We start from the raw sequence: 19,664 nt of genomic DNA, 5'->3' as shown, positions 1-19,664 counted from the left end.
ATCGACTGCCGCCCGCCTCAATGGGCCAGCCAAGCATCCGACCCGGCAGCCGGAGCCATGGATAGACGCAGTACGGAGTAGTTAGTCTTGTAAGTAGTGTACAATACACGCATAGTGTACATACACTAGAAAGGCGGAGGGTGGAAGGGGACGATCTGGGCGAGGCCACAAGGGTCGACTGATACTAATCCGTACATAGTACACTAAGCAAAATGGCGGGACCGAGGGGCCAACGCAGTGCCGGGTTGGCGGTCACTGTAGTGGGGCGGAGGGGCACAGAACCCCCAAGCGCTATGACGCCAGCGAGCTTCTGGAAGGCGCCGTGTTTGTACTGTATGTAGGTCGGTACATGCTCAGGTACGTACCTTACATTACCAACCCAGATTGTGCCATGAAATCTAAGTCCTGGTTTTCCAGCCTTCGACGTGTGCTAAGAAATCGTTTATTACCTAGCAACTAAATTTCAACATTACGATCCCGATAGCTCCCTCCCTCCCTGCTTCGGGTCTGTTCAGAACCTCCCTGTATTGCCATGCGCAACAGGCAAGTGGTCGCGTGACACGCAGCCCGTTTGGAGAAAAATGATAATTACGCCGTTCTCTCTTAGGCCTAGTGCACGAGGTAGTGTATGTATCATAGTACATACATACAAGCCTCTTGAATCGGGCAGCCCAAAGGCGGTCAAAGATGCGGCCCAGCATTGGCACGTTACGTTGGCGTTCCGGGAACGGGCTCGGGCCCTCGGATGAGTGGGGCTGGCATGTCGGGGGTTGTCGGCGATTGAAGGCCGTGGGCGGTGGTCGAAGCAAGGTGTGGCTGATAATTTTTTTGGTGGGGCTGCTCGTGCTTCTTTCGGGCGAGGGCTCCCGAAATCTTGGAAAAGTCGCAACCGCCATCACCACGGACGCGACACGGCCCATTGGTAGCAGTCGTCGGCCACCACTCGACACAATGCCTCATTTGGAGCCTGATGGGCCGTTAACCAAGCGCCAGAGGACCGATGCCGTCGTCAAGGCGCGCAAAACGGCCAAACGAGGCTCGGCCATTTTCGCCCCGTTCCGAGTGAGTTTCTTCGAAGCCGACCGTTCAACATCAAAAACCCTTCTTGCTGTATATCGGGCCTTTCTCTGACTCGTTTCAGACCATCGGCCTAGTCTCTCCCACTGCCGTCCCCTTCACGTCCATTCCCCTCGGCAAGACCACCTTTCAGGTCACAACGTCGGTCGGTCGCGCCCTGCAGACATACGACCTCAAGCGCGGCCTCAACCTTGTCTTCGTGACCCGCCCTCAAACGCCTGCCGACATCACCGCCACCTATGCCTGGAAGGAGAAGGTTTTCGCCGCTTGGGGCGACCCTCGCTCCGGCGAGCCCCAGGGGCTGTGGGCCTTTCAGCGCGGCAAGAAGGCGGCCGAACTCCAGCTCCCCGCCGACTTGGATCAGCCGATCAAGCAGATTCTCATCTTCGGCTCGTGGATTGTCGCCTGCGCCCTGACCAGGATCGAGGTGTGGAAGTCGTCCACACTGGAGCATTACACCACCATCTTCACCGCCGCGGCCAAGAAGGGTGCCAACGAGATCACGGGCGGCGTGTGCAACATGCCCACGTTCCTGAACAAGATCTTTGTCGGCCGAAAAGACGGTTGGGTGGAGATATGGAACATCAGCACCGCCAAGCTGATCTACACCATCCTCCCGCCAAGTCCCGACTGCGGCGCCGTCACATGCCTCCAGCCTTCCCCAGCCTTGTCCCTGCTGGCCATCGCCTACTCGGAGGGCCCGCTGGTGATCCAGAACGTGCTCACCGACAAGCCGGTACTCCAGCTGAATGCGGGGACCGAGGACGCGCCGGTTACGTGCATCTCGTTCCGAACCGACGGCCAGGGAGCCGGCCAGGATGGGCGAAAGGACGGCGTCATGGCTACCGCAACCGGCGTTAGCGGGGATGTTACCTTCTGGGACCTCAACAAGGGAGGGAGGATCATGGGAGTTCTCCGGAGCGCGCACAACCCCCCCTCGTACAACAGGGACGTCCGTGGGGGCATCAGCAAGGTCGAGTTTCTCCCTGGGCAGCCCGTCATCGTCACCAGCGGCCTGGACAACTCGCTCAAGTCGTGGATCTTTGACGAGTCGCCCTTCTCGCCCGTTCCGCGGATCCTACACATGCGCAGCGGCCATGCGGCCCCGGTCCGTTGCCTGCAGTTCCTGCCGTCGGATTTTGACGGTGCCGAGGGCGGCAACAAGTGGCTCCTGAGCGGCGGGCGCGACAGGAGCCTGTGGGGTTGGAGTCTGCGCCGCGACGGGCAGAGCGCCGAGCTCAGCCAGGGCGCCCTCCGCAAGAAGGCCAGGAAGGTCGGCATCCTGGCCGGCAGCTCGCTCTCCCACGGCCCAACCACCACCCTGGACGACCTCAAGGCTCCCGAGATCACCTGCATCGCCTCGTCGCTCAACCGTGACGGCGGGATGGGCGCCATGCCGGGGAAGCAGGTGATCTGGGACAAGGGTAACGACAAGACCAAGCTCTCGAGCGCCGAGCTCAGCGGCATGACCGGGTGGGAGAGCGTCGTGACGGCCCACAAGGACGATCCGTGGGCACGCACCTGGTTCTGGGGCAGGAGACGGGCCGGTCGGTGGGCCTTCAAGACGGGCGACGGGGAGGCCGTGTCGACCGTCGCTATCAGCCCGTGCGGCAGCTTCGCGCTGGTCGGCTCGAGCGGAGGCAGCATCGACATGTTCAACCTGCAGTCGGGAAGGCACAGGCAGCGTTTCCCCTCGAGGCTGACACCGGCGCAGCTCCGACAGCTGAAGATGCAGCAGCTGAAGGCGCTGGACGAGGTCAACAAGCTGCAGTCGCGGGCCCGGAAGACGTTCGCCCCGGGCACGGGAAGGCACACCAAGGCGGTGACGGGCATCGTGGTCGACTCGCTCAACCGGGCCGTCATCTCGTGCTCGCTCGACGGCAAGATCAAGTTCTGGGACTTCGTGACGGGTAACCTGGTAGACGAGATCGACTGGGCGCCGATGATCAAGATCACGGCCTGCCGGTACCACGCGGGTAACGACCTCGTAGCGTTCGCCTGCGACGACCACTCCATCAGGGTGGTCGATATCGAGACGAAACAGACCATCCGCGAGCTCTGGGGCTGCCGCGGCGACATCACCGACTTCTGCTTCTCCAACGACGGCCGCTGGATCGTCGCCGCGTCGCGGGACTCCATCATCCGCGTCTGGGACCTGCCCACCAGCCACCTGATCGACGCCTTCCGGCTGGAAAAGCCCTGCACGGCGCTGGCCTTCTCGGCCACGGGCGAGTACCTCGCCGGCGCCGTCGAGGGCGACCTCGGGGTGCAGCTGTGGACCAACCGCACCCTCTTCAAGCACGTGCCGACGAGGCAGATCTCGGACAAGGAGATCGGCCAGATCGCCGGCCCGACCGCGTCGGGCGAGGGCGGCCAGGGCCTGATCGAGGCGGCGTTCGAGGGCGGCGGGGAAGGTGGGGCGGCGGAGGAGGAGGAGGAGGAGGGGGAGCAGGACGACGGCGTGACGGCGCCGACGATCGACCAGCTCAGCGCCGACATGGTGACGCTCAGCCTGGTGCCCAAGAGCCGCTGGCAGACCCTCCTGCACATCGACCTGATCAAGGCGCGTAACAAGCCCAAGGAGCCCCCCAAGGCGCCCGAGAAGGCGCCCTTCTTCCTGCCGTCGGTGGGCGCTGCCGCCGGCGCCAGCGCCAGCGGCCTGGCGGCCGGCTCGCTGGTGCCGCTGGCGGACGAGGCCAAGAAGCAGGCCGAGGCCCAGGGCTCGAGGCTGACGCGGCTGGATCGGATGCGGAACCAGCAGGCGCTCACGTCCAAGCTGCTCGCTTGTGGCGCGTCAGGGGACTGTAAGCGCTTCTCTACCCTATTTTCTCTCTCTCTCTCTCTCTCTCTCTCTCTTTTGGATCTATTTTTCTTTTTTCCTTTACCATCTGTCTGTACTACAAAAGAAATATAGAAAGACCTGGTGCTAACGAAGTTGCTTCCTGGAAAAAAAAAAAAAAAAACAGACACGGATTTCCTCGAACATCTCAAGTCCCTCGGGCCGTCGGCGGCCGACCTCGAACTGCGCTCGCTCTCGGTGGGCGACGGCAGCGACGAGACCAACGAGCTGCTGCATTTCATTCGGGCGCTGACGAGCCGGCTCAAGTCGAGGCGCGACTACGAGCTGACGCAGGCCTGGATGACGGTGTTCCTGCGGCTGCACTTCGACCTGGTCATGGCCAACGAGTCCCTGCTACGGGCCCTGGCCGAGTGGAAGCAGTATCAGACCAAGGAACGGGAGCGGTTGGATGACCTGGTCGGGTACTGTGGCGGAGTTGTCGGGTTTTTGAGGAGTCCGCGGACCTAGGGTTATTATTTGATCCGGTTGTTTATTTGTCGTCGTTTTAAAACGGAGTATCAAACGAGGAGGATATCAAGCCGTCTTCTGAACGACAATGCAATTGAAACCGCTATCTCGATCATGCGAGGAATGTCTATTCATCTAAATCTAGAATTGCTATTACGAAAGCATATCGCTTTAAAATCTACGATATGCCTCGCATTTCCCCCGGGGGGGGGGGGGGGTTTATTCTGTCTACCCAAACACCCAGTCCAGCAGCCTGTCAAAGAAATTGCTGGATCACGTCGGTCAGCAAACCTCCAGTGACGGACCTCGAGGGAGGGTAAAAATTGAGAATAGTAACAACTCACCTAGGCTTACTCGGCACATAGCTCCGCTCGTACGCGTCGATCTCGTCCAGGTTCTTCTTCAGATCAATTTCCTCGGCGCTGAATATCCTGGTCTTGTGGTAGAGCTTCCAACCAATGTACAAGATGGGGCAAACGGCGATCATGGTGTACCTGCGTCTCCGTCAGCACCAAATTACGTTATTATAGCTTCCTGAGATGGAAGCGCTCGTATGGACTTACGAGAACAAGAAGGTGGGAACATCCCAGTTCCCCGGCAAGAAGACCATGTAGCCGCCCACAAAGGTCATGACGAAGGTGCCGGACAGCGCGTACCAGGCGGCGTAGGGCTGCAGCATGGCGCGGTAGGGGAGGGAGCGGCGGTCGACGGCCTGGGCCTTGAGGGCGGCGTGGAAGCGCAGGTAGGTGAGGCTCATGACGCTGAAGTTGATGAGCTGGCTGGCGGTGACGAGGTTGACGAACCACTGCAGCACGACGGCGGCGTCGTTGGACACCTGCAGGAAGGCGAGCAGGGCGATGAGCAGGACGAGGGCGACGGCGTAGACGGGCACGCCGGCGGGGGTGCAGCGGAGGAAGAGGCGGGGCGCCTTGCCCTCGAGGGCCATGCCGTAGAGGGAGCGGGAGGCGCAGTAGACGTAGCTGTTGCCGGCGGAGAAGGCGGCGGTGAGCACCATGGCGTTGACGATGTCCGGCAGGGTGCGGATCTGGAGGCGGTTCATGGCGACGACGTAGGGGGAGGCGGCGGCGCCGGGGGCGCCGCTCTCGAAGGCGCGCCGCATCTCCTCGTCGTCGTACGGCACCAGGATGCCGACGGCGAGCGAGCCCAGGACGAAGAAGGCGGTCAGGCGGTAGAAGACGGCGTTGAAGGCGCGCGGCATGACGCGGCGCGGGTTCTCGCACTCGCCGGCGGCCATCGAGACGTAGTCGGGCCCCGCGATGGTGAAGGAGGCCGAGATGAGACACTGCAGGAAGCCCATGAAGCGGCCGAGGGCGCCGGTGTGGTAGAGCTCGGCGAAGGCGCCCGGCTCGCGCCAGAAGCGGAAGCCGAAGCGGTCGTGGAGCGGGTTGCCGCCTAGCATGACGATGAAGGTGAAGATGAGGAGGCCGACGATGAGGAGCATCTTGCCCAGGGCGGCCCAGAACTCGACTTCGCCGTACCACTTGACGGCGAGGACGTTGATGAGGCTGGAAGAAGCAAAGGGAGTTATGTCAGCTGGTGGTGACTGGCACGCTAGGGAGGAAGGGAGAGAGAAAAAGGGAGAGAGAAAAAGGGAGAGAGAAAAAGGGAGAGAGAAAAAGGGAGAGAGAAAAAGGGAGAATCATACCCGTAGAGAACGATGATGATGGCAATGACGCCGCCGGGGGGCACAATGTCACTCCAGTAGTGGATGATGACGTTGCAGGCGGTGATCTCGAACGGCACCATGGCGGCCTCGAAGACGAAGAAATTCCAGCCGGCAGCGAAGCCAAAGGCCTCGTCGACGTAGCGGCCGGCAAAGCGGATAAAGGGGGATGAGATGGGAAGGTAGGTCACCATCTCGGCCATGCAGAGCGTCACGGCGAGGATAACGGAGCACCTGAAAAAAATGAAAAATGACGCCCGAGTCAGTCAGTCAGTCAGTCAGCCGGGTCCCGCGCCGACCTGGCAGCTCAACCGGAGATACACGATATCTCCCATATCTCGCTCATACTGACCATAGGGTAAACGCCATGAACAGGCTAGCGGGCCCCCCATTCATCAGCCCTCTGCCGATCTGGACGTACAGGGCGGTGCCAATGGTTCCGCCAATGCCTAGAAGAAGAAGAGCCGTTAGCCAAGCTCAAGCTTGGATACGACCAGAAGCAGGCCGAGGTCCCGGGCCGGGCCGTGGCGAGAGGCGAGACCGACCGATCAGTTGGATGTGACGCGACTTGAGGGTGCGGTGGGTGTGATCACCGGGAGCACTGAGGACGGAAGCACTCTCGGGCGAGCCACCTCCGACTGGCGTGCCCTTCTCGGCGACCGGTCCGGGCTCCTCCTTGACGGAGCCCGATCCCGATCGGCGGGCGCTACCGCTCTCGACGTCCACTGCTGACGAGGCCATGGGCAGTCTCGATAAGGAAACAAAACCCCGGAAGTCTGTGTTAGGTACTGCGCTGCTCCTACTGTACTACTAGCTAGCTGTCTGCCCGGGCGATTAGAGGGGGGGAGGGGGGGATACGGTATAGTTAGTTATTAGGTTGTCCCCGACGTCGCTGGCCCGAGCAGGCCGGCCCTCAGTGGATTTGCTTGAGGAGGAGAGAAAAGAACTCGACGACAAATCTCATGAGTGTCGGTTGACGATCGGACAAGGTCGCGTGTCTCAATGCCAATTCCCGACAAGCCGTCGCCGGGTACACAGTCCGAGACAAGAGTCTTGGGAAGCGTGGGGTGAGAAGGGGTCTTGCTTCTAAATCCAGGACAATTGGGACGATTGGAACCAAGAGAAGGCGGAGCGGTCCGAGATGGATGGAAAACGGGGACCCGAAGGACGTGGCCGATGAGCAAGTCTCTCTCTCTGGCAAGAGTTTATTACGGAGTAGTACACCGGAGAAAGGTGGACTCCAAGGGTCCAGGGATCTTCGCGCATCCCACATCCCACCTCGAGTTTCTCGCCGAGCCGACCCATACGTATGTAGTATGCAATCCGTACACCCGGAAAGGAGCGTCTCCATTTCTCTCACGTGTTCGACCTCCCTCCCACAGCACTTGTCGGGGTCGACCATGCAACATTGTGCCGGCGTGCCGGTACTCTGCCGGCTCTGTTTGATGGCGATCGCTCTCAGTTGAGCAGGTGGCCAATTGATATGCTTGCGGGCGCAAACGGGGCCAGGATGGCGCTCCAAATTCGCCGGTTTTTTTGCGCGAATTTGTGGACGAAGGACCAAGATTTGCGCCGCTTGCGAGGCTGATTGTGGAGGTTGAATCGCTTTGGCCTGGCTTGGCTGAGCTTGGCTTTTGCCCCAGCTCCCCCACTCGAGCTCCTCAGCTTGCAGGTCCCCATTCACATGCTCCATACTGAGTACTGCCCCAAACTGCGCTAAACCGTATGTATGTATGTACGGACTACGGATTACATATGCTACCCTATCACGTAATACGGTGAGGTGTGCCAAGAATGGTAGATTACAAGTACAGAATACGAAATCATTACACAGTACAGAACACACCACAGCTTTGTGCCCCTCACTCTAAACCCCGCCCGGGCTTCTTGCGGCTTTCGGCTAGCCGGCGCGCCCGGCGCAACGCGACCGATCGCGATGAATACCGCCCCCGCCGTGCCTTTCCGGCCGCGCGCCGTCGCCGGGATCTCGGTACCTCCGATCGTCACGGGTGTAATCCGTAGTGACGCGGAAACCGGCGTCCCCTCAGCCGTCTTCGGCGACAGTCCGAGGAACACAAACTTAAAGGTTACCAGCATTATATCCGGACTGCTTCAAGCACGAGGCAGGCGCGGCGCTGGTCCAGCGGGGCAAAATGGTTTTTTTATTATTATTTTTTTTTGGGGGGGGGCTGGCGTTGTTCTGAACTACTGAACCCTACTGGAGTGCTGACTACGCCGAGAACATCCGCTTGAAGATGGATTTATTTCAGCTCATTTACATCGTCGCTCAGGAATCGTTCAGGGCCATGAACCAGGAGGCAGGATGTTCTTGGGTCCTCGAGCGTGAGCTGGCCCACCTGTGAGAGGTAGAAGAACCTTAAACGCGAGAAGGGAAAGAATACGAGACGAAGCGAAAAGAAAAAACAGGAGAGGATACCAAGGAGCGACAAACACCCAACAGAGATATCAATCCTTATCGCTCAGCTCAGCTTCCCTCGGCCGTCTCGCAACATCTAAAAGGAATGACGGGCAAGATATCGATCAAATAAATCTGAATCCCTCCTTACAATTACCACATCTCTCCCGATACTCACTCACGCGTCGGAACCCGCCGAGCCAGCGACACTACAACTAAGAGCCGTCGAGAACCACTACTATCCTTCCGCTTATTTAAATCCAGTCTTTACCCACATCTTCCCTGCCTTTGTTTGTGCCTTTCTAAGAGATCCCGGTCACTCCCTCACTCCCTCCTCGAGACCAGCGGCGCCCCAACCACTCTCGCCAGCACTTCAGCAACCCTAGCCGGTGCCATTCCATGCCTCGCCGCCACTTGAGCGTAGGGGAAGCTCGCCTGGATGGTCTGCGCCATGTCTTGGAGCAGGGGTCGGAGGTAATAGTTGGGGGTGGGAGGACCCGGATGGAGCGGGTTCTCCGAGGGCGGCTGCTGGTTCTGATGCTGCCACTGGTTCGGCAGTCGTCTCTGCTCCTGCCCGGGCGCTGGCGCTGAGCGAGGAGGAATAATATGCCCGGGCGGGGAGAACCCTGGAGGTGGTGGCACGGACCGCGGCGAGGATGCGTGCTCGTGGCCCTGAGGGTTTGCATGGCCATGCGTTTGGGTAGCCATCTTGGGACTCATGCCCGAAACCCCAACCGGAGCTTGACGGAATGTGTTCTGCTGCCGAATCCGCGCGCAATGGGGACAACACGAGGTCAGCTTGGCACCCGTGGGCAGCACGGCAACGGACGGCTTATCCCTGTTTTGTGCTTGAGGCACCGTCATGATACTTCCCGTCGAGTACATGGTGAATGGAATGCCGGCGCGTGGGCTCGACGTTGGAAAAGGGGGTAGCGGAGGCATCGCGCTGGTCGTATTGCCCACGCTGATGCCGCTCATGATGCCGCAATCAGCAGAAAACACTCTGCCGGCATCAAACCCGGGGCTGTTCGTTGGTACGCCGTCAAAATCGAGGCAGGAGATCTGGTCAAGGGTGACCGAGCTCTCCTGCGTGGGTATTTGCGTACTCGTGTTCGTCGTGCTTATGGTGGTGGCCGTGTTCGTGCCAGTTTCGGGAGGTGCTAGAGAGGCCTGCGGAAACTGCTTTGGAGATATGGCGTCTGAGAGCCGAGGTGGGCGGCCTGTCGCCAGGGGAAATGTCTGTGGAAACGCAAACTTCTCAAGAACTGGCAGCGATGTCCCCCGGGATTCCATTGCTGTCTCAGGACCAGGAGCCTTGGCTTGGCCGATGCCAATGCCACACAGGCTCCGGCAACGGCCGGCTGGTGGAATCTGTGGAAAATCCCGAGTTTCCTGGTTGGCAGAACGGGTATCCTGGAGCTGAGGGGGTGCCGTTGAAGTTGTCGTGTTGTGCGCTGTCGTCTGTTCGGTCAACCTCTTCTTCTTGACTGGACTGCACGAGATGAATTCGATCTCGTCTTCAACCACAGGTCGTTTGAAAGGAGGGCCCAGGTTATTTGTGAATTCCACTTTGCCTGACCCGGGGGGCTGAGGTTGAACTGGTTCTGGCTTCTTGGATGGTTCGGACATCTTGATGCAGCGAAGGAGACAGAATCTGCATTCAAACTCTGAGGAAGATAGGAACGGGGAAATGAGACTAGGATTTGTGCCGTGGATGGAAGAGAAAAAATTCATATTATATATGTGTAAACTCTCAAAGGGCCCCATCATCATCTATCCAGCCAGCACGATGTGGTTTAACATTGTCAAACCTGAAAGGGAAGCAGCAGATACCCAACAACAGCAGCAGCTTTGCCATTATTTGCACTACGTAATTTGAGTTGCCAAAACAAAAGAGCAGTTAAGGGACTCTGATTAACATCATGCAAAGCTGAAGTAAAGAAATCTGAAAGAAGTGACGGGAGAGTGCTCGTGAAACGAACTCATGATGTATGTCTTTGAAACCACGAGACTACAACGTTGCAGGAACGCACTCAGGCACCGAGGGGCATTCTGAAGCTGCACATGTCTGAAGCTGCCATCCCCCCTCCCCGCCCCCCCCCCCCAAAAAAAAATATTGATAGGGATATGACAGCAAAAGTCGTCGTCACATTTGAGCCGGTAACTGAATTGGACTGGTGTATTTGGACTTCTCGAAGAAGGTTTTTTTAGAGGTTTAAATAAGTATCTGTAGGTTAGACAAAGTTTGGATAAGTGAGCGCACAGTGCCCGCAGTACAGTACAGTACACACCTGCCTGAACATCAGGGCACAGTGGCGGGCAATAGCGGAGTGACAGCCAGCTGAAAGGACGGTCCCGCCAACTGTCGCCAAGCATACAGCCAGACTCGGTAAACGCAAAGCAAGCAGCAGCGTGCTGCTAAACAGAGCTTAGTTACCTAACTTGGAACCTTAGTTAATTGGAAGCTGGGCTGTAATTCGGCGGGGCAAGGCTGCACTTCTCTGCGTTGCCGACCAACCCCGCTACAAGATCGCCCCGAACTCACCAACTTAGCAGCTTCTCGATAGAGCCACCAGGGTCCCATCTCAAAAGCGTTGTGCCGTCGTGTTCCTTAGCCAACCCGACATCGAAATCGGCTGCGACTGCAAACATGGTCGGCCACGCAGCCAACGAGCTGCTGTCGACCCAGAAGGCGTCCGACTCGGGCCTCAAGGTCGTGCTACACCCACTGCCCATCCTTGAGATCTCCGACTTCATTGTCCGTGGCTATCAGCGCGGGCTAAGAGGGGCGGTCGTCGGCGCGCTGCTAGGTCAGCAAAATGGCCGCGAGATCACAATCGAGCACAGCTTCAGCTGCAAGTCGGCCAAGAACGCCGATGGTCTCTACGAGCTCGACCAGGAGTGGTTCAAGAAGCGCCTGGAGCAGAGTTGGTGCCCTGCCTGATTTTGTCGGGACCGTACGAAGACCAGACTGACAGCGAGTTAGTGAAACTCGTTCATAAAAGTCCTGCACTCGACCTCGTCGGCTGGTATTCCCTAGTACCCAAGACAGGCCCCTCCGCCTTGCACCTTCCCATCCACCGCCAGATCAGCTCGTACAACGAGTCCGCCGTCTTGCTCGGTTTTCATGTCGAAGATGTTCTGTCCCCAGCATCCGGAGACCCCTTACCGATTACGATATACGAAAGCAACATGGAGGCCGAGGATAGCAAGGAGGCCGGTGAGGGCGAAGACAAGGAGATGAAGGACGCTGAGGCTCCCACAAACATGGTTCTCCGCTTCCGAAAGCTGCCATACACCACAGACACTGGCGAGGCCGAAATGATTGCGATGCAGTTTATTCGCGAGGGCGGTGCCAACGCTGCCACGGTAGACGGCAACGAGAAGCACATCCTAGAGCAATTCGACAAAAAGATCGCCGTCAATGACGGCAAGGGCAAGCGTAGAGCGGTTGCCTACGAGGAGAGCAGCAAATCAAAGAAGGACGCGGCCGCCCGTCCTACCGAGCCAGCGACAAGAAACCCCGACGCCAACCTCACACGTGCCGAGGCCGAGTACATGTCGGCTCTCCAGGCCAAATACAACGCCATCAAGATGATGAGGTCCCGCCTGGGACTCATCATTACCTACCTTCAGAACCTCCCTCCCGCCTTTACCGCGGGCACTCAGACAACATCGGAAGCAGCTGATTTTGCCCGGGCTTCCAACGGGCAATACACGATCCCCTCCAACAACATCCTCAGGCACATCCAAGCTCTGGTAACCAACGCCGACTTGGTTGCCCCTGCGGAGCAAGCAACGCTGGAACGCGAGATCCAGCGCGAAACAAACGACGTCAACCTCATCTCCATGATCTCAGACCTCATGTCCAGCGTGAATGAAGCCCGCGAGGCAGGCAAGAAGTTCCACGTTGTGGAGTCGGCGCGGAACTCACGCCAGGGCAGGGTGGCCGCTACAAGCGGTTCGCTGTACGAGCAGTCCTTGTTCGAGTCTGAGTTGGGAATGGGCGGTGACGGGGACTTTGCGGATGGGTCCGATTCCGTTCTTGCTCAGTACTAAGCCCGCAACGCTCTGGCGAGGAAGCATTGCGCGTTGGTGCTGGGGGGCTTTCGCTGCCAGCCGCCTAGCTCGGAATTGTAACGAGATGACGACGATAATGACCGTCAAAGAAATGGTGAGGGCGTTGCATCTGCACGGCTGGCGCCAAGTGACTCGTCCTTTTTTTTTTTTTTTTGGGCGTTAGAGGGGATATCATATGATCACTTCTATCTTAGAGGGGCTCTCAGGGAAGCCATTCAGAATTTCCTGAGGAAGAAAGGCCGGGGCTGGACGGAACGGAGTATCCACAGAGGTAGAGCTCGCAGCCCCTGAGCTTGTTTAGTCGGGAGCACTAGCGGCGAAGCATATATCAACGGAACCATTGTGTGTGCCTTCACACTTTCGAATTGGCTATTCCCCGAGTTCACGAGCAAACAGATACGGATATCAAGGAGTAAGTATTCTGTGATACTAAGGGATATTTAACTCGGACAGAGTGCAATAAGCCTCCTTCGGCACCGCCAAGCTCACCCGAATGCCAACCCCCATCCTAAACGGGCGTGAAGGAGAGCGGGCAGAATGAAAAGAGGAGCTTCAGAGAAAAGACAGCAAGCCGAGACCGGAGCACAACATTAGTAACCGAAACCACGCCTGCCCATTATCTAATTCCGAGAAGGTCTCTCTGCTCGAGTACTCCGCTCTTGACACTCGCTCGTCCTTCTAGATACCAAGACGATCGTTATCTCATTTCATCCCCAGCCGCCCGTCCCTCTATGATTGTTGTTGCCTTGTGACATTAAACAAACCCAGAACCATAAATCAAGAGAAAAATAATTTGCAATAACCCTGACCGGAGCTCCGAGACGAGACGCGAAGAGACGAAAGAAACAGGGAAAAGAAAAAGCAAAAAAAAAAAATACCCGGATTCGTCAACCCTTGATTCCAGGCTCCCATTTTAAGTTTTATTAGTTTTTCTTGTTCTCCTCTCTTTGCTTTTCCTTCCTCCCTTTCAGGTCATCATCGCGATCGAGGGCAGAATTAGCAGCGGTGTGGGTGTGTGGTCTTCACTGGTCTCTCAGGCCTCGATGACAACCTTCAAGACCAGATTCCCGTCGGGGTCCACGGTCCGGCTGGCGAGCTCGAACGCGCGATGCGCGTTCTCGAGGCCCTTGAACCGGTGCGTGACCATGTCGTCGAGGCAGGGGAGGACGTAGCCGGCGCCGGCAGCCTGCTTGGCCAGCCGGTCGCGCGCGCAGAGCAGGCGGATGCCGGTGGCGTACGTGTTGGCGTAGCGGAAGACGCCGAGGATGTCGATCTCGCGCAGGTGGGCGACCGACATGGGCAGCGTCTGCACGGGGGTGCCCATGCCGACCATGACGACCTTGCCGCCGGGGCGGGTGGCGTAGAGGGACGTGTGCATGCAGACCTCCTTGCCGGTGCACTCGAAGGTGACGTCGACCCCGTCGTCCTCGTCCCCGTCCCCGAGCGGGAGGGAGGAGGCACCGGCACCGGCGGTCAGGGAGAGCATGTCGGCGGCCAGCGACTTGGCGTAGTCGAACTGGGACGAGACCGAGAGCGTGCTGGCGGGCGTCATGACGCCGTCCAGCGGGGTCGAGGTGCCGGAGCTGCTGGGGCTGTAGAGCGACGAGGAGGAGGATGATGAGCTGGTGGACGCGTTGTTGCGGTCGACGACGTAGCCGTGGGTCGCGAACCCCTTGGCGATGGCAAAATCGACGCGGCCCCGGTCGACGTCGGCGATGGTGACGGTGGAGCAGCCCGATTGCCGGGCCATGGCCGCCGTGAGCAGGCCGACCGCGCCGGCGCCGATGACCAGGGCGGTGGAGCCGGGCGTTGGTTTGGCCCGGTTGACGGCGTGGATGGCTACGGATAGCGGCTCGAGCAGGGCCGCAGCATCGAACGAGATATTGTCGGGCAGTCTGTGGTCGCCCGCTTGGTTAACTCTGCTCTTCTTCTGTCCGTACCCGGATATCTTATCCTTCTTCAGGAACTCACTTGTGGCACCAGATTGCAGGATGGTTTATCCGCTCCTGGAGCGTCCCCTGATAATGAGGCACGGATTTGGCGCTACTCCTGAACCTCATGCGCTTGCAGAGGTTATACCTGCCCTGCCGGCAGATGCCACACTGGCCACAGGGGACGCCGACCTCCAGGGCGACGCGGTCGCCGATGCTGAAGCCGGTCACTTGAGGTCCGATGGCGACGACTGTGCCCGAAGACTCGTGGCCCAGAGACAGCGGCATGCAGGCGCAGAGGTCGCCATTGGCGAACTTCTTGTAGTAACTGACATCAGACCCGCAGATGCCTGTTGTGTGGACAGCGATCTGGAGCTCACCAATGCCGGGCTCCTCGATCGTCCGTCGTTCCTATGGAAGACAGACATGTCAGCTTTGGCGCTACCAGGGAGAGAGATGGGGAATTATCGAGCCAGCGAGCACGGTGGGACAAAGTAACCAAAATGCGGCTTTTGATCTGGTGTAACCAGAGATCTCAACCCCTTTCTCGGGGGACTAGGGTTCGATCTTGAGAGTGAGAGGGAAAAAAATGGAAGAAAGGAACAAGGAAATGTAGGGAAGCAGTACCAAGCGGAGGTCACGCGGTCCGTGGAGGACGGAAGCGGTAATGGTCGAAGATTTCGAGGCGGCGGGCAGCTGCACAGGTGCCGGCTCACCTGTTGCGGAGGGCGCCATCTCGATAGGGCAGCCGCTAGCGTAAGTGGGATGAAACGTGGGATGAAGCGTGGGATAAGGCGAGCTTGGCCAACGAGAAGGGATTCCCCGTGGGGTCTGGGGTGCAGCTCCGCGCCGTTGGAGAAGATTTCGGCTCTTGCTCGACGACCGCAGCGCGGGATGGCCCCCGGGGGCCGGGGGGGGTGGGATAGAAGATGGTGTAGAAGGTCCAGGGGTTCGAGCGGAATGGTCTTTCACGGAAGACGGGGTGGCAAGTCTGTAACCCCCTTGTATATCTAGGGCTTGACTAGCAACAGCAAGCGACGAGTACGGAAGTAGTGTATGTAGACGCGGGGATGGTGAGGTGCTTAGAGACGGAGGATGGGAAGGCGGGCAGAACCCCCACACCTTAAGTACGGTATCGAGGGTTTGGCCGTCATGGCATCAACTGTTGACGTGCTGCAATGTGTCATTCCCGGCACGGATCGTCCGAGGCCGACGAGAGCAACAGAAAAGGAGCGACAATGGTCAAGGGGATGCAAGGTCCAGGAGCGGAGGTCAAGATGCGTCGTCCGGAGCCAGCAGGCGCCCAGCCGGGCTCGCCAGTCAGATACCGACGAGTTATCTCCTGTGTGTACGAAGTACGGTCCGTACAAGGGTTAGAAAGCTAAGCGCGGTGCGCTCCAGAGCAGCAGCCCCCGATAATCTCGGGAGAGCATGTTGAAGCAGATTAGTGTGCCAAACGCCCAATCCCAATCCTCGGCATGAGCACCCACCACCCCATGTCTATCAACGTTGGACGGGAGATCGCGACATCCAGGCCATCCATGGATACTTTTACTGTGTGCGGTCTTCAGCCGGGCTCGGACCAGCTGCAGGGCAGCCCTGAGTGGTCGCAGCGGGCAAGCATCCGTCCGGTCCGTGGAGCACTGAACGGGCTCAAGGATGCAAAAAAGGATGTATGTACTGTGGTGTATGTATGTAACTACATCCTTCCCTGGGCTAAACGCGCTGGTTTCGGCCAGACTTGTTGCAATCCCGGGCTCACTGCGAGCGAGGGCCTGTCCCGTCTGGGGTCTTGTCCAGTGGTGTGGTGGAGCTCTGGTCGATGAGGTGCTTCCGACAGAAGCTCTGCGGGAGGGATAGCCGGCTTCCATGCAGCAGCCATGCAGCAGCAATGCAGCGTTCTGTGGATCCGCGGTTGGTTGAGCCCAACACAGGCAGCTTGGTTGCGCTTGGTGCGGATGGGGCTACACTACATCAATCTTCACCCGTCCGCTGGCCGCCGGAATGGCAGCGAATAGATGTCTTTCGTGCGAGCACGTCATCGCCCATGATTTCCTTCGGGCCGTGAAATGGCGAAACGACTGCGGTCGTGGCGATATCAAAAAAAAAAAAATGGATGATGGTACCTGTTGTTTCAACTTCTGTGGCGGAAGCTCTCTGTTGCTTGTGTGTGTGCCACCACCCGGTGCTTGCTTTGTTGAGGAGGATTTAAAAGACGCCGCTATCGCCGCAGTAATCCCGTCGCTTATCTAGCTCTATTGCATTTGCTGTCCGATCCCGGACTCTTACGCGGATGCGAGACAGCCACCTTTAGTGTAGAATCGCACCATAGCGTTGATAAAGTTGGGAGAGGAACGCCGAGACAGGAATCAGAGAAAAACTCGGAGGCCGGGGGGGAGGGGTGTGTTCCAGATTGTGGAGTCAAGAGTTTCGATGACGCGAGCAGAGGAACAGGGGCCAGAAAAAGTTTATCGTGGTGAAACCACAAGAGGATTAAACACCTTGTTGGCATAGGCAAGAACTTTTGCTGCCCAGGAAGGAGCGGGGACACTCGAAACTGGTATGTTACCCGTCGTGCCTACCTGGGTTTACACAGTAGAAAAGCGCTGCTCAACGCTCAAGAACGAGTGGAGACCGAACGTTAGATCTTAGACTTACCACCTTGTTCTCCGATTTGATCTCCAACTCTTAGCTGGAACTTGTCGCCAGGCCTACTGCGTTAGACCGGGTTTCCGCATGATACGTTTGAGCAGATCACTGTACATCCCGGATGTACATTCCGTTACATACTAGTACCTTGTTCAAGATGGCACGACGGCCATGTCTCTCTGTATAAGACGCTCAGTGCCGAATGCGACCTCCTAATGGTGTCGCTGCCAACGGCTCGAGTATGGCTCACATTTACGCAGGACTGTATACTTGACGTTACGTACTTCAGGTAGGTCAGAGATATCAGGAAATCTCGTCCCCTATCTGTACATACATATATATAATACATACATACATTTTGACGTATACATCTCAGGTAAACTCTATAGATTAAAATCCGAAGAGCAGAACAATCACCACCAATCTGTTGCCTCCGACTAAGCGAAGAAGTGATTGCCCTCGACAACTCTATCCGCGGCGAGATCTTCGTGCGGAGCGGATCCTACGCCTCCAACTCGCAATCCCACCAGCATCCTTCCTTTACAGTACTGGTGTACCCCAACCGTCACGCACATCAATGTGTCTTCAGCCGGTCCGGCAGCCACCAACCGACGACCGCCAATCATTACGGCACGGTGTCAACACGTTCGTCTAGTTACGTTAGTGGGGTGCTGGAGGAACGCCGAAGGACTATGGAGTACCGTCAAGGCTTTATTAGAGGACGAGTCCGGCGCGATAGAGGCGACTCGCCCCCTTCTGTCGCCGAAGACTTTGATCCTGTCAGGTTGATCTCGACTTCTCCCATTTTGCCGGTCCTATCGTGAGGCGCACATGGCAGAACAGGGGTTTGCACCCATTCCTGGCTTATGAAACGGTGCGAACGGGGCCCCAGTCTACACTAACTAGTGTAACTTAACCACCGCCCTAAGTCGCCATCAGAACGGAATCCTCGCCTAGGGACAGTGCAAAAAAACTTCCTCGGGAATCCGGGATTCCATGAGAGCCCCTGGTCAATCCTGCGGTGCCAACTTGTTCATCCTGCGTGTGCGTGCACAGCAGGACCGAGGTGTGTGTCGGTGAGGCTGTACATCTGTTTGACCCTTATCTAAAGTCGGACCAAGCAGTGTCGCCGGCAACTCGGCTGGTGGTTCGAATCTCACTGCAGACGCAGATAACAGATGGGAGCGACGCCATACGTTATCAGATACAGCAGCCTTCCGACACCAATTCAGCCGGGCGTCGCTCGTCGGATGCTTGCTCCTGCTGTTGTCTCCGGTTCTACACTACCATGTCCACCATGGACGACATTGACTGAAGTGTCCAATCGTGAAACTTGGGCGAACGTCGGAGAAATCCAAAGTTGAACAGGGGTTCGTATGGAGGCTCAACAAGAAAACAAGACAAAAGAGTAACTACGGACTACACTGCTACCTAGCCCCACGATATCACCAGCAATAGCACAGAGAGAGAGGTAAAGTGGAGCTGTCGTCGGCTCTCGGCCAGCAGCTTTCCCAGGCCCAGCAAGTACACTATGCCCTCTCTTTTTTATGGCACCTCGGCCTTGTCTGAGGTCCAACATTACGAGCTTGATGTTCGCTCAATGTTCCGCTACCTCATATCTGGCAAGCAACCTGAATCTGGAAACCCGAGACTTCCATAAACGGCCAGATATCAGCTTTATCAGGAAGGAACATGTCTGTGCCCACGGCCCACGGCCAGCAAACAGCAGTCTCCAGGGGAGTCACGCACTGCAACGTTCGCACTACGCTAGTGTTGCGACCCTGCTGCAGTGATGACCGACAGCAACCACGATGCATCCGTGATGTTCGTCAAGAAACCCTGCTTCGAATTTCAGCTCCGCAACAGCCAATCCCGTCGGTGAGTGCGCTCACACCGCGAGCACCGTCGTATCGTCCCTGGCCCTGAGAACCTTTGCGCCATCTCCGCCAGGCCGAGAGCTTCACGCATGCCTGTTCCACCGCTCCCGGCATGGCCGGACGTGGCTCCCTCGTAGTGTAGAAGAGCAAGGTTCCTCCGTCCACGGTTGATTTCGGGGACGGCTCGGCGATCCGGACGAGGTTACGCAAGCCCAGGGAGCTCGCCCATCTCGCCTGCAAGGCACGAGGCAGCACCGAGGAGCATCGAGACGTCAGAACGCCCAGATTTGCGCGCGCATTAGCCCTGGTCCGCGCTCATAAGACACGCATACTAGTACACAGCACACACAGACACAGACGCATGCGCACCCGGTTGGTGTCACCCACCAATGCCATCCGAAGCTCGGCTTGATATCCTCTTCACGCCGGCCGATGCAGTGAGACCTCAAGGCAGCGTCGCCGGAGGCTTTTTTATTTTTTATTTTTTTTCCCCTTCAAGCCTGGTTCGCGAGAGCGGCACACACGAAGGCAGCTCCGCCTGCATCCCATACCCATCGCCCGCTTCCTTCCATGTGTACGGATCAGATTGTATGTACATACATACTACTATACATACATTGGTCCAAGGAGTACATACGGAGTA

At 57.9% G+C, this 19,664-nt stretch overlaps 5 protein-coding genes across 5 annotated transcripts; 2 read left to right on the top strand and 3 right to left on the bottom strand.

Annotated features, from left to right (window-relative positions):
- Positions 1-884: 884 nt before the first annotated feature.
- MYCTH_2309927 (uncharacterized protein) lies at positions 885-4,591 on the top strand. The gene is made up of 3 exons (XM_003665785.1): positions 885-1,062; positions 1,142-3,881; positions 4,044-4,591. Exons 1-3 carry the CDS (start codon positions 952-954, stop codon positions 4,382-4,384), a joined length of 3,192 nt encoding a protein of 1,063 aa, XP_003665833.1. The 5' UTR covers positions 885-951; the 3' UTR covers positions 4,385-4,591.
- A 4-nt stretch (positions 4,592-4,595) lies between these two features.
- MYCTH_2309925 (uncharacterized protein) lies at positions 4,596-6,907 on the bottom strand. Its single transcript, XM_003665784.1, has 6 exons — positions 6,614-6,907; positions 6,421-6,517; positions 6,051-6,302; positions 4,948-5,910; positions 4,729-4,878; positions 4,596-4,652 (listed from the first exon to the last, which is right to left on the bottom strand). The coding sequence occupies exons 1-6, from the start codon at positions 6,807-6,809 to the stop codon at positions 4,613-4,615; spliced, it is 1,698 nt and encodes a 565-aa protein (XP_003665832.1). The 5' UTR covers positions 6,810-6,907; the 3' UTR covers positions 4,596-4,612.
- A 1,901-nt stretch (positions 6,908-8,808) lies between these two features.
- Positions 8,809-10,113, bottom strand: MYCTH_97184 (uncharacterized protein; the record flags this gene model as incomplete). The annotated part of the gene is made up of 1 exon (XM_003665783.1): positions 8,809-10,113. The coding sequence occupies one exon, from the start codon at positions 10,111-10,113 to the stop codon at positions 8,809-8,811; it is 1,305 nt and encodes a 434-aa protein (XP_003665831.1).
- Positions 10,114-11,085: 972 nt separating this feature from the next.
- Positions 11,086-12,543, top strand: MYCTH_2135496 (uncharacterized protein; the record flags this gene model as incomplete). The annotated part of the gene is made up of 2 exons (XM_003665782.1): positions 11,086-11,411; positions 11,471-12,543. Exons 1-2 carry the CDS (start codon positions 11,135-11,137, stop codon positions 12,541-12,543), a joined length of 1,350 nt encoding a protein of 449 aa, XP_003665830.1. The 5' UTR covers positions 11,086-11,134.
- Positions 12,544-13,070: 527 nt separating this feature from the next.
- MYCTH_2309919 (uncharacterized protein) lies at positions 13,071-15,327 on the bottom strand. The gene is made up of 4 exons (XM_003665781.1): positions 15,123-15,327; positions 14,876-14,906; positions 14,536-14,810; positions 13,071-14,459 (listed from the first exon to the last, which is right to left on the bottom strand). Exons 3-4 carry the CDS (start codon positions 14,781-14,783, stop codon positions 13,598-13,600), a joined length of 1,110 nt encoding a protein of 369 aa, XP_003665829.1. The 5' UTR covers positions 14,784-14,810; positions 14,876-14,906; positions 15,123-15,327; the 3' UTR covers positions 13,071-13,597.
- Between the last annotated feature and the right edge of the window lie 4,337 nt (positions 15,328-19,664).

The sequence above is a fragment of the Thermothelomyces thermophilus genome, chromosome 6 (genome assembly GCF_000226095.1).
Source record: "Thermothelomyces thermophilus ATCC 42464 chromosome 6, complete sequence".
NCBI classification, from domain to species: domain Eukaryota; kingdom Fungi; phylum Ascomycota; class Sordariomycetes; order Sordariales; family Chaetomiaceae; genus Thermothelomyces; species Thermothelomyces thermophilus.
This window is presented reverse-complemented; position numbering and strand designations above follow the sequence as displayed.

What these genes read in the sequence shown, in the direction of transcription:
- MYCTH_2309927 (XM_003665785.1), top strand. Translation starts at nt 952, where the DNA reads ATGCCTCATTTGGAGCCTGATGGGCCGTTAACCAAGCGCCAGAGGACC. An exon ending in CCATTTTCGCCCCGTTCCGA is followed by an intron (nt 1,063 to 1,141) that starts GTGAGTTTCTTC and finishes GACTCGTTTCAG; the next exon opens with ACCATCGGCCTAGTCTCTCC. An exon ending in TTGTGGCGCGTCAGGGGACT is followed by an intron (nt 3,882 to 4,043) that starts GTAAGCGCTTCT and finishes AAAAAAAAACAG; the next exon opens with ACACGGATTTCCTCGAACAT.
- MYCTH_2309919 (XM_003665781.1), bottom strand. Translation starts at nt 14,783, where the DNA reads ATGCCGCTGTCTCTGGGCCACGAGTCTTCGGGCACAGTCGTCGCCATC. An exon ending in CCTGCAATCTGGTGCCACAA is followed by an intron (nt 14,460 to 14,535) that starts GTGAGTTCCTGA and finishes GGGCGACCACAG; the next exon opens with ACTGCCCGACAATATCTCGT.
- MYCTH_2309925 (XM_003665784.1), bottom strand. Translation starts at nt 6,809, where the DNA reads ATGGCCTCGTCAGCAGTGGACGTCGAGAGCGGTAGCGCCCGCCGATCG. An exon ending in GCGTCACATCCAACTGATCG is followed by an intron (nt 6,518 to 6,613) that starts GTCGGTCTCGCC and finishes TTCTTCTTCTAG; the next exon opens with GCATTGGCGGAACCATTGGC. An exon ending in TATGTGCCGAGTAAGCCTAG is followed by an intron (nt 4,653 to 4,728) that starts GTGAGTTGTTAC and finishes GACGTGATCCAG; the next exon opens with CAATTTCTTTGACAGGCTGC.